We start from the raw sequence: 24,479 nt of genomic DNA, 5'->3' as shown, positions 1-24,479 counted from the left end.
ATGTGGATATTTTGTTTTTTTGTTTTTTTGATTTTTTGATTTTGATTTTGATTTTGATTTTTTTTGCAGTGTTTTGCTATTTATCTCTCAATTTCCGGCTTCTTCTCTTCTAATTCCTGGAACTTGCTTGGTATAGAGTGTCTTAAATTCTGATAAACAATTCATGTCAAGAGTCTGTTCAAAGAAGTACTTCTGTGGTCAGACTACATCATATCTTCCTTCTCTCTTTCTCTAGTCTGTTATTTATGTTCTTCTTGAGTTTCAGCTCAGCCTTCTCAATATTTACAGCTGTGAGTGTAGACAGCTCATCTGAAATCTCTATGAGTTTGATCCTCATTGCCTTATTAAGGCTTCTGACCCATTTCAGTGAAATACTTTACTTCCAAAGGGCTCGGAAGAGAATATGTTCGCGGAATTACCCAAGCATTCCCATTAGAGCTTCAAATTGCTCGAACATAAGCTGACGAAAAAACCTCGTTTGCAACATGATGAGAGGTTGTCAGAGGGTGGGTGATGGTCATGCGTTGGTGTTGGTTCTAAAATTGAAGACTGAAGGAGTGGGGGAAGAGTAGAATCTAGTTTGTTCACACACTGATGATAGAAGTGAGGAAGAATGTGATGTTGAGGCCTTGGTGATCGGAGTGAAGATTGAACGAGGATGAAATTCTATTGGCTTCGATAGCTTTGAAGGCATCTCCAGGTGCCCCTGAGCCTGAATAACGGTGGCTATTTATTTCTCTTCCTAGCGCAGGTTCATGTATCTTAATTCATTGAGATTGCAAACACCTCAGAAGAGTCTCATAAGACGCCCTGTCACTGGCAGGTCATAATAATTGTATAATCATCTATTCTTCACAGAAAGAATCTATCAGATCCCTGTTCCCTATCTCCAAAGCCTTGATCTCCTTATCCTGTTTATCATTTACTGCTCTCAGACGACCAATTTTGCACAATATGCTAGATATGACTGATATTACACATATTTTGGAGAGCTTGCGTTACATCCCTAAATAGAGAAGACAGACAGGACGCGCTGTCCTCCGTCCAGTGGAGGCCAGGGTGTGTGGTGACATCATTGTCCTTGTCTAACGCCCTCGTAACGCAGAGTCGACTGCCCGCGAAATAAAAAAAGACCATCCTTTATTTTAAACAGATAGTCTTCACCGGCCCTGAGCAACCTTAGGAAGATCTTCCGTACGGCGGGGTCCGGCGGCAGCTCCGAGCACAACTGGTTTTTGATTTCGTCCGAAAGTGCTATGCCAATATCAGAAGCAGATGTTACAAATACGCCAGTCTTCTTATCCGATTGCCTGCCAACTTGGATGGGGACTTGAGATACATTCCCTCGCTTGTCTGAGGGAATCTCCTCCGAATCATCCTCTAGGTTGTGCAAGCACGAAAGGGCGTCCCTGATGTTGTGGCATGTCCCGTTCCGATAACGAATCGTCATTCGCGGGAGGTAACTAGGTGTCAAGAGTAGAGTCCAGCGGCTCTGCTGTTGGGGGAGTCGTGGAATTGCACCGGCCACCATAAGTAAAGCGTTGTTTTGTATTGTGTATGCTGCCCATCTATCTCTCTTTGGCCATCAATTACAATTGTCAACAAAATGGATCGGCTCTCTGCGTAGTGGACGTAAATCATCATATATTCTTGATGATGTCGAGCCCCTACCTACCAGTTAGTCTGGTGGTGATTGAGCTCTTTTGCCCCGGTGTCCTACAGACGAGGAAAACAAAAATCTTTCATGCGATGGAACTGGGACCGAGCAGTGATCATCATCACCTCATTAGCAAATCTCTCTGATGTATCTATGACATCCGAGACTTTCTCCTGCTTGTCTGGACACAGCTGTCTTGACGGATTCTATAATCAGAGTAACTCAGCCCAGGGTACTTCTCCGAGTTTATCTTCGATAACATTGCAGGTTTTTGGCCACCTAGCGCGAGCATGCAAAATGCTTGTCACCATTATTGCACTTAAGATCTCCCTGGGTATTCCGTACTGGTCCTTTGATTTGGGGTTTCCAGTCTTTCATAATTCCGTTATCTTGGTATTCATGGGTGCATATTGGAAAACCTTCGGGTTCCTTCTTTCAAACTCACTCCTCGTTTCCCCTCTTGGATGAAGATATCATTATGGCATTTATTTGAACATATAAATTGGTGGACGCCTTGAAGAAATAATATTGAGCGTATATTGTCGCCAAAAAAGCTTGGGATACCTGTTTTTGAACCTTTCAACCAGGTTTGTCGCAAAGGATTGGCTTGCTACTCCCCCTAGGCACCCTGTGGGAGTATATTCAGGCCTCTTTCCAGGATTCAGTCGAAGGGCCAGCTTCTGGATCAAGGTATCTTCATGAGCAACGAGTTAACAGACTGTAAAGCTGAGTGTGAGGGATTCACATCATCCTTTGATGATATCATCTGGGTGAGACACTGCTGAATATATTCCTTGTTAACCAGAGTGTCCTGTCAGAGTTGAAAGTTTTCTGCATAATTTTATTAGAACTGTGCAAAATACGAAGCTTCTTAGCTTCATGTTTGGTTTGGGTCCTCCAGGGCTGCTAGATTGTCTAGCTTCCATTTCTTTCAGATTAGCAACGTATCCGTGTATGTAGCATCCGATCACATTCCGCACAAGTTCGCAACTCCTAGTTTTGAAAGAGTGGAATATGCAGATAATTCTTCAAAAGTGCGTCATCTGTCATTGAATTGCCGTTCACGAGTGTCGGGAGTTGTATAGACTTGAAATGATGCGTTTTTAGACCTGCTCTTCTCACGTATCACTGATGAAGTCTTTGGATGGAGTGACGGAGATATATAGAACATAAAGAACTTAATTCCATCAAAATTCCTGCAGTGGTGATAGGTTAGAGGTGATAGCAAACTCGGAGGAATTCTCCGATTCAAAAAACGAGTAGCCGATCTCGGACACCACTTCTCCTTTGTAAACGCGCATAATATTATACCTGATCCAGACCTGATCCAGACTTCGCCTGTTTTCATGTCTATCGCACTCCACAGACTAAGGCTGCTGTCTTTAATTCAGTTGATCCTTTTTTTTTTTTTTTTTTTTTTTTTACACCACCTTTTAGAGTGAGGGAAAGAAAAACAACAGGGCGTTCTTTTCCTGGATGATCCTTCTGATGAATTGCAGCTCCCATACATTCTTTACTACCATCCACATAGGCTATGAATTCTCTTAGGAAGTTAGGGAATTTAATAATGGAGGAAATAATATTATGCGCGTTAACAAAGGAAAAGTGGTGTCCAAGTACGTACTTTCGGGTGCTTGATTGCCCAGTGACTCCTGCACTTTGCGTCCTTGGTGATAGCTGCGGTGGCCACTGTGCGGATTTCAACGCTTCGAACTCTCCTGACGGCTGTGAAGCAAAGAACATGACCTTTGCGGAAGTTCCCTATCATCCATTTTGAGGGCTCTCCCGTAGTATACAGGTCTTCAGTGAAGAGAGTCGTTAGTTAATCGGTCGATTGCCAGTAACATTCAATGACCACTAAAGGTCAAACTCAAATTTTTCCAGATGACACGATGAGTGGCCACCCCTCTTCGCCTTACGTGTACCTTCAGGATCTTCAGGGCCAATAATCGCAGGAGACCTTCCAGGATTGACGGGTTGGATTAAACTAAGCCTGTGATCTCAAAGGTACTAGCATTTGCTCTTAGGCCTTTGACTGTGGGAGGTGTGAGGTATGGTATGTTGTGGCGCGGCCAGGCGCGCATCAAAGCCACCCACTCCGAAAGGCATCTCCAAGCAATTGACACAATGGGAGAAGAGAATTGATTTGTAAAAGAAGCAGTGACAGATGAATGCTAAACAATCAGTGTAATAGAGACCTCTGACTAGATGAATAGGAGAATAGGGCCATTTTGGGTAGGATTTGCTCGTTCATTCCCCAAGGGAATGTATGCAAATTTCTTCTCGAATGTCCAAGTTCAAGGATGGGGGTATCTTGTCGGCTGTGATCAATATTTTATTAGTTCTAAATGACTAAAATTGAAGCTAAAAAAGGTTTGTGGACTCGATAGACATCCCTGTAAGGACGACCCTTCCAGTAACGGATATTAAGTGTCTGAAATAAATGGTGATTTAGTGGGTAATGAGCTCTAACATTAGAGGCTCCAAATAACAAGAGAAACCGGAGTAAGATTGGAATGGCGGTTTTCTTTTTCTGCGGCGAGGATGTAAAAGCCGTCGGCATGTACTATCTTACAGACATTGTGTCATTAGGAAAACACGTCTTGTTCACCACAGGCGCTTGAATAACGGTTTCCGCAGTCTGGCCAATTGGTCTGGGCCTATAAAATAGACACGCAAAGCCGGATTCTTCCAAGTTTTGGAACCTTGAAATATCTTTTCATTGATACGTTCCGAGAATGGTTCAGGGCTTTCATGAACTCGAGGAAAAAGTTGTCGTTAAAGAGTGAGAGAGGTTATTGATAGTCAGTGTGCCGCTGTTTGAAATTAGGGGTAGGAGAAGTATGATACAAATCAATTTTCGCAATTGTTATTTGGGGCTCGCATTTTCCCCTGATAGGAGCTTATGGTGTTAAAATCGGCGCCGTGAGGTAGGGAGCCGAAATACTGATGAGGTATCGACACCGTTATCTGAACACAAACGATGAAGATATAGACAGTCTGCTCCTGTTGAAGTATGCTTGTAGAGCCACTAGAATCAGGCACCGCAGCCAAAAACGGCTGCGGCACGAGAAGCAGTGACTCAGCCACCAGACGAGTGTGGTATTTGTTAACTAGCTAGAAGTCGGACATAGGGTAGGTCACCGCGGACGCCATTTCAAGCCTGGATAGGGTGTCGGCATTGATGTGTTGCGTACCCTTCTTGTAATTAATGATCATACGGCCCACGAGTTGCCCAAGGAATAAGCCCCAGTTATTTAATCAATTATTCCTGTGAGTGGTCCCTTTTGATTCCACGCCATTGATCAAGAAACAACGATCTGTGATCACAGTGAAAGGGTTGTTATCAAAGTATTGAGGACAGTGGATTGAGGCCCTCACCAGGCCGAGGCATTCCAGTTCGGTGGTCCAATATTGTTGACACTTGGTTCTGAACTTGAACACCAGATTCCGAAGTTCCTAGTTCTTAACCTCGTGAGTTGGAGTTGATTCCTCACTACTTGCAGGGTATAGTTTGCGATATCGAATGGAGATATCTCTGATGGCTATCCAAATCTATTTTGTGGCCCCGGTGACTTCAGGCGGCGGGATTGGAACAGGATGGGATGCCAATTATCTTCCTTGTCCAGCTTATGTATCGTACATCGCACCCGTTCATCTTCAAACCTGAGATGACTAATTATCGATGTGCTGGATGTATCTTTTTAGACAGTTGGCTTAATTTCCCTTGTCCAGAAGCGAGCCTCGCGGTCTTGGTATCCAGCGTAAAGTAACTTTTCATAGATCAATATTGGGTTGTACTCTCTCCGGGGCCTCATAAAGAAGCGGGAGACATACTACCTTTATGGCATCTTAGGCCCCTAACATTCCCTCCATGCCTTGGTATCTGAAGTAAAACTTCCATCAGGTAGATCGGAATGAGAGTAGAGTAGCAATTTCATAAGTCAATATCTGTTAGGGTACAGCTTATGCAAGGGTGACAGTTTGCGCTGAGGTAGCTCACCCTTGAGAATTGACTGGGCTGATTGCGTGGTGAACCGCCTTAGCTCACCAATTGTACGGATGGCCCTGCCAGAAGATGATCTATCTCGAAATTCCCTTTCGCCGAAGTAGATTTTCATTGCCTTGATTGCTTTGTTCTGCGAGAAACTTCGTAGGGGATTTTTTTTTTTTATCGTGGAAACTTGTCCTATTGAACATAAGAAAAATTCATATAACGTTGAAGCCGGGGACTAGGAGAGGACGCTTTTATGGAATAAATAGCAAGCTACTGAGAGAGCAAGCGTTCCATGCGGAGTTAGAAGAATCCTAGAGATGTGGCCATTCGGAGCCTCACATGCTCTTCGCCACCAAACGCGAAAAGATGGGTCCATCAGCAGTATAAATAAGTCCCATATGGAGACAGTACATATATAAGGGTGCGTTCCTAAGAGACCAACGGAAGTGAAAGGAACTTTTTGTCCCGTCAAGAATGATAGTAACTTTGAGACTAGGGTCGCCACCGCTGGTCCGAAAGCTGTGTTGGCGTATCGTGAAGCAAGGCGCGAAGAGGATATCAAAGGCGTGCCATGAATAGTTCTCATCATCGAGCTCCTGGTAGAGCCAATGGAGCGGATGTTATTTGTGGATAGGGGGTTTTGCGTGTTCGCTAGCTAGAAGGCAACGTAGACGCTAGGACAGCTCCTCAGGCGCGGAAGCTACGTTGGCGGACAGATTCCAATAAGGTAGTCAACCCCCATTCCTCTACCCTGTTGGTTAACGCTAACGGGAGATCGTTGTCCCCAGACGCGAGAGGAGATGACATTTTCGCATTCCGTGAAGCAGTTAAGCTATCTAACAACATTGAGGAGGGAGTTAAGCATCAAACATAGAAGATATTTAGGTAGCCTAGGTAAAGTTAGCTGGGTCTCCAATGATGTATCAAGTGTACTAGAGAGCAAGTTCATGTTCTCTAGAAGAATTTGATGGACTCGGTCAAGCATTCTTCACCCTAGAGAATGTACGAAAGAGTACATACAGATGGCACTGCGAAACTAACATTACCTCATATATTCGTCGGGGGGTAGTAAATTCGGAGCCTAATCTTTTCTTATTGGAGTTCGTCGGGGAAAGCGAAATCTTTTGCCCATGCTCCTGGTCACGCCCTTGGAGGAGGATTGTAATATTAGCTTTCAGTGACAAGAATGGCGAGAAATGGTGAGAATAGCGAGAACTACCCTCTCCGCCGTATGTCGACTAAGCTTTTTAGCCAGACATAATTATTCTCCAACTTTTCTGTTGACAGTGAGAACAGTATAGACAATGATGTCATTTGTCCCTCGCGAAAACTGGTACACGAGCGTTAAGGGAAAGATTCGAAATATACCGTGATAAGGCGCATTCCTGCTAGAGAAGATGTTATGTAATAAAGATAGTTCGTAAGTATTCGACGCTGGAAGTCGAAAGGTAGTACAGCCACATATAAAAATGAGATAGTAGATAATATAAAATATAAAATAGGACGATACAGAAGGCAAAGGATTCTGACTTGGATAAAGGGGAAAGAGATGGAGACCGAAGTAGAAGAAGATAAGGATATATATATATACGATCTTGATATGCACACGCATGGGTGCCGCTACTATGAATGGGGATAGAGGAATAAGGGGCAGTGAAGCCAAGTGGCGGAGAAGACCAGGGCACTTCTTATCTCCATGAATATGTCGGGGAATATTAACTCAAGCAGTGCATTTAGCTGCCTAGCGGAAATTGAATATGGAAGTAGAAATTACCATATTGCCAGTCAGCTAGATTGGGTAGGTGAAATAGTGGAATCGGAGGACAGGTAAAGGCAGGGAATATCAAAATTGCATGATTGGGTGAATGACGACAGAAATGTGGTAAGGGACCAAAGATATTATCTCTTGACATATAGTTATTTGAACGTAAATCGCCAAAATATCACCGTAAATACTGATGGGGGAACGCCGCTCTAGGGACTCCAAAGCAAACAAATGAGAGGAGATAACCGTGCAACATATGTAAAACGGACTCCAGCGCCCTTCGACGGGCAACACATGTTCTTTATATATCTAAAGATTTCAGCGTCAGAGGGTTACGCTGGTACGTCGAAACTGGTTCCACAACCGCAGCTACTGGTCGCCCTGGGGTTGTTGGTAATTTTGAACTGGCTTCCTATCAGTTCCATTGTATAGTCAACCGTGCTGCCACTTAGAAGCTCCAATGTTGCCGAATCCATAACAACTTTGGCTTCACCAAGAGCCTTTCCATCCGGTGATGACTCTCCTGAAGCCTCTGACTCCGCTTCAAAAATTGTATCCTCCTCGGGGTCGATGTTGGATGCGGAATCGAGGGTCATCAGGTACTGGAAACCATGACACCCCCCACTCGATACAGTGACGCGGAGATGATCTTGTACAACCCCTTCCGGGACCACTGGGAGAGTGGGTTTTTTTGACGAAGGATCGGTAATTTCCCGTAAACGCTGGTGGATTAAAGTACGTTAGCAATTTTATACAAAGGTAAGAAAGGTATCTACCGAAACGCGTCTAAGCAAGTTAAAAAAAAAAAAAAAAAAAAAAAAAAGAAAGAAAGAAAGAAAAAAGAAAAAAGAAAGAAAAAAGAAAAGCGTCAAAAAACATACAACAGCCGGGATTCGCTGGTGGTCACCCACCCAACTACTAACCGGCCGGCGAGTGGCTTAAGTACGGCTGAGCGGACGGGAAGCCCTGCTTTCCACTCCCTATGGTCGTATGTGCTTGTTTCCTCTTCACCACATATTAAATACCGGTGGGCCTATCGCATTCGCTCCCATGCTAACAAAAAAGGAGCGCAGTGGGTTGAGCCAGGAACCTACGTTCCAGTCTATCGCGGGTTTATGGTTCACAACACGAAGAAAAAAGAAAAGATAAAAAAGAGAAAGCTCCATACCTGCGCTGCACGGGGAGAGATATCAATCATCTGAGGCTTTCCCTCGTCATCAGTCCGCGGATTCAATACCACCCTCGTCGCCTGCTTAGGGTGTGTCGTTGAGAACGCAGAGAGTTGCTTAGGAGCCGGGAACAGACTGGATTTTCGAGATGCTTGGTTACATCGAGTATTCGGGCGATATACATATGGGTGCAGAAACGGGAGTTTTGGGAGGATTGAATGTGAGGCATAGTATTGGGAGGATACAGAGGAAGCGATGGCTATAGAGAGTGCTCGGCGGGATTGGCGGACGACGGTTGCGGCGGGTGATTGAGCCTGCGCAAGCCGGCAGCCCGCGCAGGCAAGCAGCTGCTGATTCATGACAGCGATGTATATGTTGAATGGTAAAACTGCGCAGGGTATTCCATTAAAAAGTATCCATTTGGCGAGAAACAGGAAGAAGCTGATTGCGAATGGAAAGATTGCATTTATTCTTCAACAAAGCCGAAAGATTACTAACGTGGCAAAATACTCCCCTTGATTACCTTATTTCCTATTGGCTATGTATTCACACCGCCTTCCGGTAGGCAAGATGACTAATTCTCCCACTCTCCGCTGCGTACAGACGATATATTTATTAAATAGGTTGCTGATGGAGTCCCAGCTGCTTTTGTCATTTAACAACGGCGGAGTGGAAAGCACATATGAACCCAGCCCCACATTGCATAAAGTGAAAGAATAAATAGTTATACCAGTACGTAACGTTACAGATGTTGAGTACAATCGGTGCAAATTTAGCATTAAATGTTTTCGATAATTAACGAATAGCTGAAGCATGTACAACTATTATCCCACCCCTCCCATAGCAAAGGCAGATTTTTTTTCTTTCTCTTTTCTTTTCGTTGATTGATCTGCGTTTCAAAATGAAGAGAAAAAATGATAAAAATTATGCAACAATGTGTTCCACAAAAACGAAACCAAGAGTCAGAAGGAGCCATTTGCACCCTCTCAAGGCCACTGAAACTACTACTCATCCTCCTCCTCGGGAAAGCGCCTCAGCATATCCTCAAGCTTGTCGAGAGGAGCTTCCAAAAAGCTCACAACGGACGCAAACGTCGTAATTTTAGGAGCATGCGGGTGAGCGCGGGTTGGCACGAACATTTTGGTCCTCTTGAATTTCTTTGCCAAAGATTCAGACTCATCTAGCTGAATGACAGACTCCAAGGACGCTAGGTCCTCCTCCTCTTCTTCGTGAATATGTTTATTCAAACGTTCCATGATGCCGTCCAGCGTCGGGCGAAACTCTGGGTCCTGAGCGGACATGTTCTGGAACTTGTACAATTGTTCCTTGATCTGTTCCATCGAGTTTTGGCAACAGTTAACGATATAAGCACAAGATTTCCCTTTTTCGATGGCACCTCTTTGGGCTAGGTCAAAGAGATATGTGAGTAGGGTCAGTGAGGACGGACCTCCTGTTGCTCTCTTCTATCTTTGTCCGCCATGATCTTCCCATGGTCCATATAGCTTTCAAGAGCTGGATTGACAACAAGCTCTTCCGCTACTGTATAACGGGCGAGTTCCCACGTGAACTGTTATCATAAAGGAGATATTATTAGAAACTTCAGCTCTTTGCGCATAGCTGGCAGAATTACCTGGTTACCCCAACGGGTTCCCGTTTCCTCATCTCCCGCATTGATGATCTTATCATGATATTCCCGCAGCAACCGGTGGTCCTCCTTGATAGCCTCGGAAATCCTAACCATTTTGAACTGTGTTACACGTAAACTTGGCTAGAGGATTTGTAACGGGAGAGTAGATGCAGGCGCTACCCAAATCAAGGTGTTTTAACGGTTCTTTGCAAATAAAAGATTCTCCCTTAAAAGCTACTAGAAAGGGATATAAAGGGAGTGCAGGAAAGTATATCGTGGCAAAATACATCAGCTGGTGGCGGAGGGTATACAAATGTCGTCATGATGATGCTTGCCCGTGTTTTCGTTCCCCAAGCGGCGTGCTGTTTTAACTAGACACAAATACAACTCAATTGGACAATATCAAACTCAAAGAGCATATTTACTGGCCTCATTGGTAGTATACCACGTGGAGGTTCGTATGTGATTATCGCCAGTGCGAGTAAAACCAATGAGGTACAAAATAAAAAATAAAAAATATGAAAAACAACGCCAGGGCGGAAAGCAAAAGGGGCATTAAAGCACGATCCACCCTACCCTGCATCAGGAACTTGCAGCAAATCCACAAGAAAACAGTTGCTGGCCAAGCCACTCGTAGAATACGGGTGGAATTGGCTATTGGCAACTGGAAGAAAACAAAACTAGTGAGAAAAGGAAATGAAGACGAGGCAAAGCAGGGCCGAAACCGAAGGCAAACGGCGCATAAAGAACCATCCAGCTGAATCAAGGGCTTCTAGAAAATCCATGACAAGGATAAACTCTCAACGAGCGACTAGAAAAGAGGATGACAAAACAGATAGGCAACGGGGTCTATTTCAGGGTAGAACTATCCCCTGTACTCAAGCTGTCCCGTATTGGAACATTACGTTTTGTTTGCCATTTCCGAATTCGATGGCGCATGTCAGGGACCCGGCACGAATAATCATAGCTTCGTTCTTTCCTATCAGACCCATTTATTTCAATCCGCCTGTAGCTAAGTTCCAGTTCATCGAAGTGATTTTCAGGCGCAACGCATGTACTCTGCACGGTAATTCCACAGTCGTAACAGCAGATGGCACAAACAGGGTGCGCATCATAACCTTTCTCGGCTTTCACTCATGACTCTTCAAATTTCTCAAAGCACTGAAGAATGTCGCGGATGCTCCCATGGCGGAAAGATGGTAAAAGGGGGGGAAGCGTGGAACATACGCAACTCGTTGATGTAATTGAATGCTACTCGCTTTTGGCACTTGCAATTGACACTAGAGGCAAGCTCGTCGATGGGGGAACATATGTGGTCGTGGATAATGTTCGTATTTGTCCTCTCTTTTTGTTCGGGATTTTCTGACCATGATATCAGGAGGGGTCTTAATGGCTACAAAATCCCGATGGCTTGTGAACATGGCACAAAACTTACCGATAATGCTGCTTGGCAGGCACAGGTACGTCTGGTGAGCTCTGATTGGGTTGGTTTCGAAGATAGCGTTCCGAGACTCGTACACCAGCTTCCTTGTCAGCACTTGAATCCCTGCGCGCAGAGAAAATGATAACAGGGTAAGAGTATATCACAGAGGTCTAAATTCGACATTGTATCGCTTGATAGTGCATCCCACCACTTCTGAAACCACGGCACCATTTCATCGCGCTCTATTGCATACTTGTCACAAGCCAAAAATGACATGGCACATCTCAGCGATTTAAATTTTCTCCAGGCGGGCGGAAGAGATATTAGCATGCATTATCCGAAACCACAACTCCATCCTTGTGATATTATCTTCTTTCAATGTGATCATCTTTCGATTTGCCTCCTCCCACCCACCAAAGAGCATTTTCTCCAAGACATCACTGTGCTCGGCCAGTTTAGACCTGCTTGCTCACTTGGAACGATGCAGACTTTGTCGGTTTCCACAGGTGACCGCACGCTTTAGTAGTTGTATCAGAACTGGGCACGAGGTCGTATTCGATCACTTTCACTACTAGATTCCCATCTTTCGCAATCTCAATAATCGTATTCTCACTACCACCTAAGCCCTCGTTGGTGCTTGCAGCGTTCATGTTGTTTATGGTACTCCCGTCGGGACTAGCCGCCTAGTTGGCCATAGCGTTCATGTGGATGGAATCTTCAAACGAACCAAATAAACTATTTCCAGGGCGAAGACGATCAGGGATATTTGGTTGAAGATGATGAAATTGATATCAGTTCTCACTTTTGTAGAGAATTGGCAAAGAATAGAGATCGAAAGATTCAATTCTGGCGAAGGAATAGATCGGCTGGGTGGATCCCAAGCACAGAGGACTGAGGGAGAAAAGATCTGTCTCCTGAATACGTGCCGGCCACAGAAAAAAGGTTCCAGTGGCCAGAGCCAGCCAGCTGAAAAAGTGGTGGACTTCTTGAAGAATAAAGAGAGTATCGAAAGCAAGAGGGAGAAGGAGGGAAAAGATGAGAGGAGGAGAGAAGCAGGGAGCAGGCAGGATAAAACCAAGATCTAAGAGGAGAGAATGAGGGAGAAGGCAGGAGAAGGGATTCTCAGAATGGCTAGATGGGTGTTATATGAAAGTCAGAGACAGCCAGAGAAACCAGAAGATCCTTTGCGCCCTTGAAAGAGGTAGCTGGTAAGTAAGACAAAAAGTCCGGCTGAAAAGAACAGAGATAAATGAAGCCATTCACTTCATAAGTCAATCACCCATTCCACTATCGGAATAAAAAAAAATCTCGTCAGGATACAATACAATCCACTCACATCTCATTCCTATTCAGAAATTCTCTTTCTACAATGCCTTGCTGACGAGTCAAAAACATTTTGAGCTACCAAATTTGCCCGTGTTACTGCCAAACAGAGTGGAAAGCTTTCACAGCTATGCTGAGGCAGTGAACCTCCTCTTCAAGGAATTGCAGCAGTGGCCCAACGTCGACCTGGCTGCACATTCACCCATACCTGAGAAACGGAGAAACTGATACGTGACCAAAATGTTATTCAAATATGTAGTGACTAAGTTCAGTGAAGGACTAACAGCCAGAGGTTGAGATGGGAATCAAGAAATTGAGAGTGATGAAGGTTTGAACTGAAATTGAATACAGTACTCTCGCAAGTATTGGCAGTGGGTATACCAAAGGTAGAGATCACATTTGCATATCAGCAGTATTTGCAACAAGAGATTACTCGTTGCTGGATGTGAAAAGCAGCACGGCAGCGAAAGGTTTATTTAATAGGATACTGAAAGGATGAGGTCAATTTAAAGAATTGCCGGTGGGGCGATAAGAAAGCTTGGCATAGCTTATTTAAGTGGAATCCACTTACGCCGACAAGATTTAGTCTATTCTCACTTCAAGCATCGATATATAACTATATATATACACATCTTCAAAGTACAAATCTATAATCAGGTCCATAATTCTCCTCTGCAACAACTAACTGTTCTGTTTCCACCCGCTGTTGGGCGCGCTGAGCAAGTGTTCCGTATTTCCTATCAAGCTGCCGGTTCTGCCTCGCCAGTACCGTGCGCAATAGCAGTGCGAGGAAGCAATTGAGACCCATAAAGGCTGCGCAGATGGACTGGCCTCGAACATACAACGGGCCGTCCGAGGTAGGAAATATGTTACTTCCTAAGAGTGGACCGCACTGGCCAACAAGATTCAGGATTATGATTCCCATACCACGGCGAGTATCGGACCCTTGGTTGTCTACCGAGGTGAAGACGAATTCTATGTTAGCATATGTGGTTATGTTTTTTTATTAAGTGTAGGGAAGTAACTTACTAAGAACCCAGGGCAGGATATTGGCGATGCACGGAAAGACACCACTGGCGGCCATCCATACACCGATATATCGAGGGATAACAGATGTACACGTAGCAAGCAGAACATACCCAGTAAGTCCCACAATTGACAGCAATGCAATCATTAAGCCTCTTTGTTGGTAGCGATCCGCGATCCATGGAGTGATAACACTGGTAAGGAACGAGAGAAAATAAGGAGGCGCGGACAATCCCTGAGCGTTGATCGATGTGAATCCCATATCTTTCAAGATTGAGGGCAGGAAGACGGGCAGTGACGAATAGCTAACATTGCAACTGAAATACATGAGCTGTATTGTGAAGTTAGCACACGCGGACAATTTATCACCGTTTAATAGACGGCTAGCTACATACTGCTACCAGCCACGATTTAGCATCCATGAGCGTCTCCCCGATTTCTTTCCAGCTTACCCCACCGGTGCGATCAACTTGACCCGCTTGTCTCAATGCTCTAGCTCTAGCAACCTCTTTCTCCTCCTCATTTAGGAATTTAGCCTTGGCCGGAGAATCAGGAAGAAACCGGAAGACAACCGGCGCCATTAATAAAGTTGGTATTCCCTCAACGAGGAACAATAATCTCCAGCTGGCGAGCTTTGTATGGACCGAAGTAATTCCATATGCCAATGCCCCCGCGAAGGTACTTGCAAGGGGAGCAGCAGAAACGAACAGGCCACACCGCAACCCCAATTCGTGACGTCGGTAGAAACAGGAGAGAAGGAACGGAACTCCTGGGCCAAAGCCTGCCTCCGTGACACCAAGCAGAAATCTGAGCACCATCTCTGCCTCCCATGAGAAAACTGCAGCCTGGCAGGTCGCAATCATGCCCCTATTATCACCAGGAAATTGTCACAAATAAGGTCACTGTTAAAACGAGCAGAAGCAGCAGAAGCGCTGAGGAGAGACAAACCATCCAAACACTGTAAATGCAGCCCACTTGTGTGGTGGAACAATCTTCCACATCAGTCCTTGGAACTGGAAAGCGAGGTAGGAGATATAAAAAATGGTCAGAAGCCATTCATATCGGCTGCCGTCCAGTTGCAAGTCCTCTTCCATTCCCGCGATGCGTGCATTGCCGATATTCGATCGATCCAAAAAGCTAAGCAGATCTAATTCAAGTTGCTTAAATTAATTTCCTTCCAATCCAAAAGATTTTTTTTCATGTTCGAATGTGGTTTATAACTGCTCCCTTACACAAAAACCCAAGCAGGGTTGGTATCCTCAGATCGAGCTTCCTCACGACCCGCCGTTCGATGACTGGGTCGATATAGCCATATTTGCTAAAAGACCCCGCGTCTCCTGCGTGAGGTTTGGTGTTTATTTCTGGGTCCAAAGCATTCTCGCCGATACCACGTCGGTGAGCGAGCAGCGGCTCAGTCTCCATGAGAATTTAATTAGTTGCTGACAGCGCCCTGCTCAATGGAACAGATGCAGAGAAACAAGAAAATTTTATATCTACACATATATAATCTATGTATATATATATCTTCGTTTGAAGGGCAGAATTCTGACAAACAAAAAAGCCCGAATAGTTTGCCGAAAGAAAATATAACAGAGTTATGTCAGGTGGGTCTTGTTTGCGGCGCAGACCCACTCTTTGGACACACGTTCAGCTTTAGTGCCTCATCTAAAAGTCAATCCACTAGTTATAGATTGCTAATACTGTCCGGCTGTTCTCGTTCCCTTCTCAACACCCCAGTTTCTTAGTGTAGATATGTAGATTAGAGAGAATTAAATAATTAGAACAAGCTAGAACGGGTTATAGCCTTGAGAAATATAAAAAATTAATATAATGGGAGTGAAGGGGTCATGAAAGAAAAGTCTAGTGTCTGTAGTTTTAATGGGGTACGGTACGGTACTGTAACTACTGCCATGGGTCCAAGTTGGAATTGGGTTGGAACCACGGAGCTCTTTTTCCGGCCCGGGTTGGCACCACGTGTAACCCGTTATTTCCCCAAAGCCAATAATAGACACCAGCAGATCATCCGCCTTTTGTTCACGCGATCCGCGAAGGTACTCTACTCCCAGCCTGCTATTGGCCCTGTTAGTTAGGTTACGTAAATACCGGGTTCGGCTGTTCCTCCTGCCCGGTTGGTGACTGGAGTCCCAATTCCTTAGCCAACCACCCCGTGAGATAGGTCATGCCTGGGCCAGCGCGGGTATGACGTCTCCATGCGCTCTGTCATCACCATTGTTATTATCATTCAGTGCATGAACTGTGCAGACTGACTTGGAATGTTGATGTGGGGCTGGGCCGGTTGTTCTTGTCCATGGATGATTTCTCGGCTAAAATAATTAGCGGCCGTTGGCGCCGAACCTCCAGAACCAATGGCCGAATGCGGGGTTGAGCAGAAGCAACAATTTTGTATCTACACACAATAGGACTAGCTTTGTTTATCACTATCATATTTTTCTAGGTTCTATGTAGGCTTATGATACCTAGCTACTTACACATACTAAGATACATGAAATTTCAGCTCGAAACAGTCATGTAATGGATCCATGTTAACTGACAAAAAGTCTCCAAAGCCGAGGTTACAGCGGCTTGAACAACTCAGCACAAGGAATGAATGTATCCCCTCTATGGCATATATGTGGACAACAGTGACAGAAACGAGATTAGACTCCATGAACTCCGCATCTCAGCTGGAAGAAGCACCAACCATGCAATCCTTACTTACTACTTTCTGAAGAGAATGCCAGGCTTTTCAGTTCAATATCTAACCTGGCCACCGGCAAAAACTTATATTTCCACGTTTGGCTGTATCGTCAATCTTTCTGCGTTTTCCAACCGTTGAGCAATTGTGAGAGCTGAAAAATGCTGCTGTAGTTACCTGAACATAACCTTGGAAGTATCTCCATGAATGCTCACTCAAATAAGAGAACATACCAGTTCGAAGTTTTTGTCAGTGCAGGGTTTCTGTTAATGAATGTCTCCACTCCACGGAACATTATTATATGCTTGATATCAGCCTCACTTGTCAGCTCTGACGGGGTGTGAGAGACGGAAGACCGTATATATTAGGCTAGGTGTCCCATCATAAAGGTTAATCCCTTCTAATATAGTGAGTCACCTCTCAAGATATATATATGTGCTGCGTGAAGTTCCCCGAGATCCTTCGAGTATAAAATAAGCCCTGCACACAGAAAACAGGATTCATGCCCTACCAGTAGCATACAGCCACCTATCTCTCTCTCATTAAGCAAAATCCAACCATGTCCTCCTCACTCGTGGAAATAGACGCTCTTGAAGCCGTCGTGGTCATCGATAATGAGCTTGACCTTATGTCCCCGCCAGCTCCGGGTCCTGTCAAAGTCTCCCGGCTCATAGGGGAAATCGGCCTCACCTCGCCGCATCACATACATGATCGGGCGGAAGCAACCAAGGAATTCCGCCTGGAGGATGTGTGCTGTTCTGCTCACGGATTGTCTGTTCTTCTTGTAAGCTATCTCAGCATTTACGGTTTCCATGGGCTTGTAGCCAGATGATTTACTGTGGCAGCTGCTTTTCCCAAAGTTGAACATGTTTGAATTTCAATATCTAGACTGCCGTAAAGGGAGAAGAGCGCCGAACGATCCTTTTTGACATAGGGCCTACAGAGGAGTCATGGGCGCGGAATGCAGAAAGGTTACGACTGGATTTATCTTCCGTGGAACGGATCCAGCTCTCTCATTGGCATCGTGATCACTCCGGTGAGTGTGCTTGTTGGGTTGCTGTTTCGTACCTAATTACCAATTTTACAGAAGCTTTCATTCAAGAAACTGCATGCTAAAGCCCAAAATTTGCGCAACCCAACCATAGGCGGCATGCTCAAGGCCATCCGGATGATCAATGAAGCAAAGAAGGGCAAAGGATTACCAAACGATGACCTTGTCGTGGACTTGCATCCATCTCGACCAGACTATAGAGGGATCCAGATGGGCAAAGAGATTGTGTCTTTGGAAGCCGATCCAACCTTTCAAGAAATAGAACAGGCCGGCGCGAAAGTAGAGAATCACGACGAAACGCATACTGTTCTGGGTAACATGTTTCTTATCTCGGGAGAAATACCCCGCAAGACGGAGTATGAGACGGGGCTGAAATATGGAGTTCGGTTCGACCAAGCCGCTGGGAAGTGGGATAGTGATGAACTGATTGTGGACGAGCGTTTTCTCGCTTGTAATATCAAAGGTCTGTTGTTATCTCTCCCTGCCCATCCACGACGTTTCTTGTGACTTGCCTTGAATCTCCTCGCATCCAATGGTACCTACTAAATATCTCCAGGAAAGGGAATCGTGGTATTCAGCGGATGCAGCCACGCAGGCATTGTAAACGCAACAAGACACGCCATTGAGTTGATTGGTAAGGACCACCCCGTGTACGCCATTTTTGGTGGCTACCATCTAGCAATGAGCGACAAGGCTCAAATGAATGCCACTGTGAAAGGTCTCAAAGAGCTAGATCCCAAAGTGCTATTGCCTGGTCATTGCTCTGGGTGGAGAGTCAAATATGAAATTGAAAAGGAAATGCCAGGTCGCCTGGTGCCATCATCTGTTGGGTTCAAGCTGGGGTTTTAGCTGTAGTTATAGCATAAATATGAGGTGTTTTAAATATGTGTTATTTACAAAACTTCATTCAAGCAGACACGTATACAGTAAATATAACAGCGAGTTATCCTCTACTCCGTAGTTATATATCACTTGGTATCTGGTCAGAAAAGGCAGGAGATTCCGGTCCACATAATAAATATAGTCTAGACTCCAAACCTTACTAATTAGTTTCCGCTCCAAAATCGTCTCCCCCCGCAGCTTTACAACAGCGCAACAATCAGAGGTTTTGGCGCAATTCGAGGTATGAAACAAATGGTCTTCAAGGCCCCCGGCGCAGTGGTCAAGTTTTGATAAGGAAAATAAGCCGGCCAAAACGCCGTAAAAGAGAGAAAAAAAAAAAAGCAAAAACGCCGCGCCGCACACAATGTCATCCCCGCAAGACTCCCCCACCTTTCCATCGAAAGAAGATGCAAACGTCACGAAGAAAGAATTCGCAGAATCTCTAGACGCGAAGGACTCTCTTGCACATTTTCGAGAGCAGTTCATCATCCCAACCAAGCAAGACTTGACTAGGAAGACGATCATCGCAAGCGCAGAAGGTATGAGCTCACCAATCAATTCCCGTCGTCCCACCGGCGCAACTTTTTCTCCCCTCCTACATGCAGAACACATAAAAAAATATCAGAAAATCAGTAAATGCTAACTCTCCAAAAGAAGATAAAACAGCTTCTTCGCAATGCACGTATCTCTGCGGCAACTCTCTGGGCCTCCAGCCCAAGAGCACCCGCACGTATGTGGATCGCTTCCTGCAAACCTGGGCCACCAAGGCCGTGCTGGGCCACTTCACACCGCATGAAGATGAGCTCATGCCCCCCTTCGTCGATATAGATACAAGGGCAGCAAATCTGATGGCGCCAGTGGTGGGCGCCTTGCCAAGCGAGGTGGCCGTCATGGGCACGCTGACTACAAACCTACATCTCCTCATGGCGAGCTTCTATCGCCCGACGGCGGAGAAGTATAAGATTATCTTGGAGGGGAAAGCGTTTCCTAGTGATCATGTAGGCCATTGAGAAGACGAACATTATGAAATCCGTATATTTTGCATCGTATACATAAAAGGACTAACTAACCCTTTCTCTCTCTGGCAGTTCGCCGTCGAATCCCAAATCCGGCACCATAACCTCGATCCCGACAATGCCATGATCCTAATTGAGCCAGAAGATTCCTCGCATCCACTCCTGTCCACCGAGAGGATCATCTCTGTAATTAACCAACATGCCGCGAGCACTGCTCTGATCCTTTTGCCTGGCATCCAGTATTACACTGGGCAATACTTCGACATCGCAAAAATCACCGCGCACGCGCACTCGAAGAACATAATTATTGGCTGGGACTGCGCGCATGCCGTCGGCAACGTCGAGCTGAAGTTGCATGACTGGAAAGTCGATTTTGCTGCATGGTGTACCTACAAGTATATGAACTCCGGCCCTGGTTCGATGGCCGGATTATTCGTGCATGAGCGATACGGAGCCGTGGATAATAGTAGTTCGTCTGGGCTAGGTTACAGACCGCGCTTGTCAGGATGGTGGGGAGGAGATAAGCAGACTAGGTTCGAGATGGATAACAGTACGATAAAGCCTCCCATTACACCTCCGCTCCTCACAACTGAAAAACTATGAGTCCCCGTAAACTAATAAGTGCCTCAAAACTATACAGGGTTCGTCCCTCGCCCTGGCGCCGCAGGCTTCCAGCTCTCCAACCCCTCCGCCCTCGACCTGTCCGCCGTACTTGCCTCCCTCGAGATGTTCTCCGCCGCCACGATGCCCGCCCTACGCCAGAAATCCCTCCAGCTAACCGCCTACATGGAATATCTCCTGCTAAAAGCCTGTCCGCAACCAGAATCATCAGGCCCCAAACTCTTCTCCATAATCACTCCCTCGAACCCGATGGAGCGAGGTGCGCAGCTAAGCATCCTGCTACGTGGGGATATACTGGATGGTGTCTTCTCGCGGCTGATGGCTAGTGGGGTTGTGGTGGATGAGCGGAAACCGAATGTGATTCGTGTTGCACCGGCACCGTTGTATAATACCTTTGTGGACGTGTGGAACTTTGTGCAGATTTTTGTGAAGGCATGCGAGGAGGTGGAGCTGGAGAATGGTAAGCGGGAGAAGTAGGAAGTAGGTATTAGGCGTCCTCCCATTGACAGTTCTCGTCATCTTTTATCGAGTATCAATATGCACTGAAGTCGTTGGCGTGCGGATATTTTTGAGCCAAGTCTTCGTGGCGTTAAGAACGAAAAAAGACTGACTGGAGAAGTGCGGAGTATATAAAATAAGCATGGTCGTACATAACTAAACCAAAATAGAAATATAAAAAGTATAAACGACGAGAAAATTACAATCGTAAGGGAGGACCAGAAGAAAGAAAAGACAGAAAAGCACCGTACATCTTTGAAAAAATGGGGGAAAAGGGGGTTGGTTGCCTCTACATTACATATGGGACGATCCAACAAAAATTATGCGAATGAATGCTTTCTCGGGATACATTCCACATGGGCCAAAAGGACGTAAGGCCAAAAGGCACGCAACAAAAAGCACATGGCATCCAAAGGCCTTCCCTAGTCTATCCCAATCCAAATAAATCCAAATTGGTTCTTCCTCCTCTCGTGGTCTTTTATCCGGTCTCAAATGAGAAGTAGCTCTCCCGTCACCGCTCCACCAGGAACCCCGGGTCCATACGCCTGCTGCTGATTCTGATTGACCACATACTGAGTCTGTGGCGCACCGCCCCCACCAACGCCGTTGTTGAGGTTCATAGCCGCGATCTGCTGCGGTCCAACCGTGGCGAAATACTCATCCGCGGCGTTCACAGCAGCGGCGAGGTCACCTTTACCAGCGGTACCTGATGATGTGGCGGCGGCGGCGTTGGATGGAATATTATGGTGCTCTTGGAGGGTCAGAGGGAGGCCTCTAGGCTTGTCTGGTGGTGGGCTTTGCAGCGCCGGACTGGGAGCTAGGCGTCTGGGTCTCGCGTTGCGGAAAACATGTTGGACGGGTTTTAGGTAGACGGTTGCGAGTGTTCCGACGTTGAGACATAACTCTTCGAGAGTGGCAGGGTTCAGCTTTTCGCTCTCGGCGGTTATGGGGGGTTTCTCGCCCATTACGATGGCACGTGCAGCATTGGGGTCTGTGGAGAGGAGTCGCCAGTACATGTAGCCGCGATCGCGGAGGTCTGGGTCATCGGTTTCTTCTGTGCACCATTTCAGGACCTGAGGGACAAGCTGTTGGCCTTTTGTCGGGCGCTGGATGAAGAGTTTGACAGTAGCGGTGAGGAGGGCAAGTTGGACCTCGACGGTTTCGTCGTGGAAAGTTGCGAGATAGTCCTGGAGGAAGCCGTCTGAGTTTTCAATACGGTCAGCATATTGGCCAATAATCCAGATAACTGCAGCTTTGGCTTCTGGCTCGTCCAGCTCATCAATGTTTTGGATAACAGTGCCAATAATCCCTTCGTACTGATTCGGGTATTTTCGAAATATATTTCGGATGACTACGGTGGCCTCCTGAACGATATATGGGATTTTAGCATTCACCAAATCGATTAGCGTTTCAATACATTGCCTCGCGGCTGATTCAATCTTGATTGCCAATTTACCAATCGCACGCACGGCTTTGCGAACGAAATGGACATCGATCTCGGTGGCATATCTATTGAAGTCAGCAGTGTAAAGTAGCCGATAATGTTCGGACGGGGCATTGCTTACTCTTTCAGCTCAGTTAAAACCACCGAAATGTTATCTTTTGTCGCCAGCATGAAGATTAACTCTAATTTTGTCACTTTGACATAAATCGGGTCATTATATTTACAAAAGAACACGCGGATATCGTTTCGCAATACTTCAGGTCGCCGCTGTAATATCAAGATGGCATTTCGTAGTGCGAGATACTGAACCTCTGGCCCTTTGGATAAAAGGGTTACCAGGGGTGGAGAAAGCTTTCGTGAAAGGGAGGTAATCTGCTTCTGGTCTGATATATAATTCATCAAATAAAGGATAACCCGGATAGAGGTCAGTACAACGGCTGAATTGGAATGCGATAGACGGGGTGCGATTCGTTCGGCCAAGAGAAGCGCTTCTGCTGATTCCTGCGGCACGTAAGACATTAATGCTTCCAGCACGTATGTTTGGCCCCATCTGATGTTGTTAGCACTGATGTATCAGAAACTCACTTCTCAGAGTGATAGAGTACATACTCGGAACAATCTGGCAAGATGGAAATTATTTTAGATGCACTCTTATAATCAATCGTAAGCTGAATAGACTCGCTTCGTTCCCACAAGTCAGTGAGTGCAGCTAGAGCACTCGATACGACAGTGGGATTATCATCCTTGAGCATTTCATTCAGTCGATAGATCAAGTCGGACTTCTCCACGAGCCTCGGGTCATGGTCGTATAGTTTTGCAACACAAAAAGCAGCAGTCTTTCTAACATAGGGGTCGTCGTCCCCCAATAGGAATTTAAGCGGCTGGAGCGTCGCTTCAACAAACTTGGGGACATGAATATAAGATACTGTCCGCAAGGCAAGCGCCCGCACGAGGGGATTCGAATCCTCCATGTCCTACAGGGCTCCAGTCAGTGTGTATCTCCAACAGGTGTATAAACTCTCAGTCTCGGTATCCATACATTGATTAGAATTGGTAGAGCATTAAGAGCTACATCCGGCTTCGACTTGGCGTAGTTGACGAGAAATAAAAAGCACCTATTTCCACAATATCAGTTTCGTTGCGTCCCATCAGATCCTCCCCCGCGTCAGGTTTCGGTGATCCGCCCTACATTTTCTTAATCTCCAAGCTCGGAATATTCATACAGCCAATCACGTCGGGGAAAAGCGCAACCATATCATTATTGCTCATAGTCATATTGGCGACGATCTTCTTCAACGTAATCTTCTTCGCAGAGTGGTTTCGATCCTTCTTGCCGCCGCTGTTGAGCTCCTGACGGAGCTCCGCGACTTTGCCCTGCAAACGATGAGTGGTGAGTGAGCCCGAGGATACATATAGAGGAGGAAAGGCAACCATTTGGACGCGAGTTGTAAGATAAAACTCCCGGCGATTGGATTTCCAAGGAACTATAACAAAGGGGGTAGAATAACGTGCAAGAGACAGTGCTTATGAATAGTATATGATGGAGCGGGGCGCCGTATCGACGACCAAACGCAAACTTTGGGGCAGAAGCGATGATGGCGCACTCAACAAGCGGTACAAGAATCTCTGAGTTAAGGGACGATCATAGCCCGTTTATACAGGTACGTATTGATTCATTTGCGGGCCACAGAAATGGATACTTGTGATACAAGTCAGGAGACAGCAGGCAGAACATACCCTTGCAAACAGCCTCGCATCTCCCCCGCTCGAACTCATCTTGACTTAGTTATTAATCCCAAAGCCTGCTCTTTCGTCCGGTCCAAAGGTGTCTAGGGTGGCTTCTGGGCGACGCTATCACATGGAACGCCTTCTGTTGGTGGGAGTAGGCAGGGCAGTGATCAGGGTGCCCATTTCCCAACCATGACCGTATCTGAATATCGAGGGGGCCAATTCGAGGCAGAAGGACACGTAAACGTAGGAATATCGCACGGTGAGGTTAGAGGAGTGTTGTATAGTGCGGTTGAGGTTGTCAGGAAGTTGTTAGGATGTTGTTCAGAAGTTGGAGGTTGAGCTGTGTCTCTGAAGAATAAGCCGCCTTCCGCTTCGGAGAAATGAATCGACGACGACGGCCTCAAGCTACAACCTCCCGACCTTCCAACCTCTCAACTTACAACTCAACGAAACATTTACTGCAACCCCTCCTCCAAACTTACCAGCACACCGTCCAGCACAGAGCCATCCCCTTCAGCTACTTTAAAAAGCGAAAGAGAAATAAATTTTGTCCA

General features: G+C 46.0%; 8 protein-coding genes and 1 non-coding gene across 9 annotated transcripts; 2 read left to right on the top strand and 7 right to left on the bottom strand.

The window, feature by feature from the left end:
* Positions 1 to 1,072: 1,072 nt before the first annotated feature.
* BDCG_07272 (uncharacterized protein) lies at positions 1,073 to 2,315 on the bottom strand (the record flags this gene model as incomplete). Its single annotated transcript, XM_045423069.1, has 1 exon — positions 1,073 to 2,315. Exon 1 carries the CDS (start codon positions 1,529 to 1,531, stop codon positions 1,073 to 1,075), a length of 459 nt encoding a protein of 152 aa, XP_045278548.1. The 5' UTR covers positions 1,532 to 2,315.
* A 3,263-nt stretch (positions 2,316 to 5,578) lies between these two features.
* BDCG_07271 (iron-sulfur protein Isa2) lies at positions 5,579 to 9,171 on the bottom strand. Its single transcript, XM_045423068.1, has 3 exons — positions 8,588 to 9,171; positions 6,874 to 8,141; positions 5,579 to 6,801 (listed from the first exon to the last, which is right to left on the bottom strand). Exons 1-2 carry the CDS (start codon positions 8,945 to 8,947, stop codon positions 7,752 to 7,754), a joined length of 750 nt encoding a protein of 249 aa, XP_045278547.1. The 5' UTR covers positions 8,948 to 9,171; the 3' UTR covers positions 5,579 to 6,801; positions 6,874 to 7,751.
* On the bottom strand, positions 8,294 to 8,409 carry BDCG_17488. The gene has a single exon (XR_006700911.1). It is a non-coding gene; the product is annotated as a 5S ribosomal RNA (ribosomal RNA).
* Positions 9,172 to 9,592: 421 nt separating the features above from the next.
* BDCG_07270 (HHE domain-containing protein) lies at positions 9,593 to 10,329 on the bottom strand (the record flags this gene model as incomplete). Its single annotated transcript, XM_045423067.1, has 3 exons — positions 9,593 to 9,919; positions 10,036 to 10,155; positions 10,219 to 10,329. 3 exons carry the CDS (start codon positions 10,327 to 10,329, stop codon positions 9,593 to 9,595), a joined length of 558 nt encoding a protein of 185 aa, XP_045278546.1.
* A 1,764-nt stretch (positions 10,330 to 12,093) lies between these two features.
* Positions 12,094 to 12,288, bottom strand: BDCG_07269 (uncharacterized protein; the record flags this gene model as incomplete). Its single annotated transcript, XM_045423066.1, has 1 exon — positions 12,094 to 12,288. The coding sequence occupies one exon, from the start codon at positions 12,286 to 12,288 to the stop codon at positions 12,094 to 12,096; it is 195 nt and encodes a 64-aa protein (XP_045278545.1).
* Positions 12,289 to 13,424: 1,136 nt separating this feature from the next.
* Positions 13,425 to 15,535, bottom strand: BDCG_07268 (retrograde regulation protein 2). The gene is made up of 5 exons (XM_045423065.1): positions 15,220 to 15,535; positions 14,936 to 15,134; positions 14,383 to 14,854; positions 13,991 to 14,318; positions 13,425 to 13,915 (listed from the first exon to the last, which is right to left on the bottom strand). The coding sequence occupies exons 1-5, from the start codon at positions 15,407 to 15,409 to the stop codon at positions 13,596 to 13,598; spliced, it is 1,509 nt and encodes a 502-aa protein (XP_045278544.1). The 5' UTR covers positions 15,410 to 15,535; the 3' UTR covers positions 13,425 to 13,595.
* A 1,566-nt stretch (positions 15,536 to 17,101) lies between these two features.
* BDCG_07267 (metallo-beta-lactamase superfamily protein) lies at positions 17,102 to 18,656 on the top strand. Its single transcript, XM_045423064.1, has 4 exons — positions 17,102 to 17,466; positions 17,571 to 17,718; positions 17,828 to 18,196; positions 18,290 to 18,656. Exons 1-4 carry the CDS (start codon positions 17,242 to 17,244, stop codon positions 18,580 to 18,582), a joined length of 1,035 nt encoding a protein of 344 aa, XP_045278543.1. The 5' UTR covers positions 17,102 to 17,241; the 3' UTR covers positions 18,583 to 18,656.
* Positions 17,950 to 24,427, bottom strand: BDCG_07265 (AP-2 adaptor complex subunit beta). The gene is made up of 6 exons (XM_045423062.1): positions 23,932 to 24,427; positions 23,384 to 23,568; positions 23,234 to 23,309; positions 22,804 to 23,168; positions 22,316 to 22,744; positions 17,950 to 22,259 (listed from the first exon to the last, which is right to left on the bottom strand). Exons 1-6 carry the CDS (start codon positions 23,968 to 23,970, stop codon positions 21,239 to 21,241), a joined length of 2,115 nt encoding a protein of 704 aa, XP_045278541.1. The 5' UTR covers positions 23,971 to 24,427; the 3' UTR covers positions 17,950 to 21,238.
* Positions 18,818 to 21,261, top strand: BDCG_07266 (kynureninase). Its single transcript, XM_045423063.1, has 4 exons — positions 18,818 to 19,154; positions 19,270 to 19,613; positions 19,704 to 20,181; positions 20,272 to 21,261. The coding sequence occupies exons 1-4, from the start codon at positions 18,980 to 18,982 to the stop codon at positions 20,727 to 20,729; spliced, it is 1,455 nt and encodes a 484-aa protein (XP_045278542.1). The 5' UTR covers positions 18,818 to 18,979; the 3' UTR covers positions 20,730 to 21,261.
* Positions 24,428 to 24,479: the final 52 nt, after the last annotated feature.

This window comes from Blastomyces dermatitidis (genome assembly GCF_000003525.1).
Source record: "Blastomyces dermatitidis ER-3 genomic scaffold supercont1.8, whole genome shotgun sequence".
In the NCBI taxonomy this organism is placed as follows: domain Eukaryota; kingdom Fungi; phylum Ascomycota; class Eurotiomycetes; order Onygenales; family Ajellomycetaceae; genus Blastomyces; species Blastomyces dermatitidis.
This window is presented reverse-complemented; position numbering and strand designations above follow the sequence as displayed.

What these genes read in the sequence shown, in the direction of transcription:
- BDCG_07268 (XM_045423065.1), bottom strand. Translation starts at nt 15,409, where the DNA reads ATGGAGACTGAGCCGCTGCTCGCTCACCGACGTGGTATCGGCGAGAAT. An exon ending in GCATTTACAGTGTTTGGATG is followed by an intron (nt 14,855 to 14,935) that starts GTTTGTCTCTCC and finishes TGGTGATAATAG; the next exon opens with GGGCATGATTGCGACCTGCC. An exon ending in CTAAATCGTGGCTGGTAGCA is followed by an intron (nt 14,319 to 14,382) that starts GTATGTAGCTAG and finishes TTCACAATACAG; the next exon opens with CTCATGTATTTCAGTTGCAA.
- BDCG_07265 (XM_045423062.1), bottom strand. Translation starts at nt 23,970, where the DNA reads ATGAGTTCGAGCGGGGGAGATGCGAGGCTGTTTGCAAGG. An exon ending in CTCTACCAATTCTAATCAAT is followed by an intron (nt 23,169 to 23,233) that starts GTATGGATACCG and finishes GGAGCCCTGTAG; the next exon opens with GACATGGAGGATTCGAATCC. An exon ending in ATCTTGCCAGATTGTTCCGA is followed by an intron (nt 22,745 to 22,803) that starts GTATGTACTCTA and finishes TAACAACATCAG; the next exon opens with ATGGGGCCAAACATACGTGC.
- BDCG_07266 (XM_045423063.1), top strand. Translation starts at nt 18,980, where the DNA reads ATGTCATCCCCGCAAGACTCCCCCACCTTTCCATCGAAAGAAGATGCA. An exon ending in AAGCGTTTCCTAGTGATCAT is followed by an intron (nt 19,614 to 19,703) that starts GTAGGCCATTGA and finishes TCTCTCTGGCAG; the next exon opens with TTCGCCGTCGAATCCCAAAT. An exon ending in TAGGTTCGAGATGGATAACA is followed by an intron (nt 20,182 to 20,271) that starts GTACGATAAAGC and finishes AAAACTATACAG; the next exon opens with GGTTCGTCCCTCGCCCTGGC.
- BDCG_07267 (XM_045423064.1), top strand. Translation starts at nt 17,242, where the DNA reads ATGTCCTCCTCACTCGTGGAAATAGACGCTCTTGAAGCCGTCGTGGTC. An exon ending in ACGGATTGTCTGTTCTTCTT is followed by an intron (nt 17,467 to 17,570) that starts GTAAGCTATCTC and finishes TTCAATATCTAG; the next exon opens with ACTGCCGTAAAGGGAGAAGA. An exon ending in TCTCGCTTGTAATATCAAAG is followed by an intron (nt 18,197 to 18,289) that starts GTCTGTTGTTAT and finishes AAATATCTCCAG; the next exon opens with GAAAGGGAATCGTGGTATTC.
- BDCG_07271 (XM_045423068.1), bottom strand. Translation starts at nt 8,947, where the DNA reads ATGAATCAGCAGCTGCTTGCCTGCGCGGGCTGCCGGCTTGCGCAGGCT. An exon ending in TCTCTCCCCGTGCAGCGCAG is followed by an intron (nt 8,142 to 8,587) that starts GTATGGAGCTTT and finishes TTAATCCACCAG; the next exon opens with CGTTTACGGGAAATTACCGA.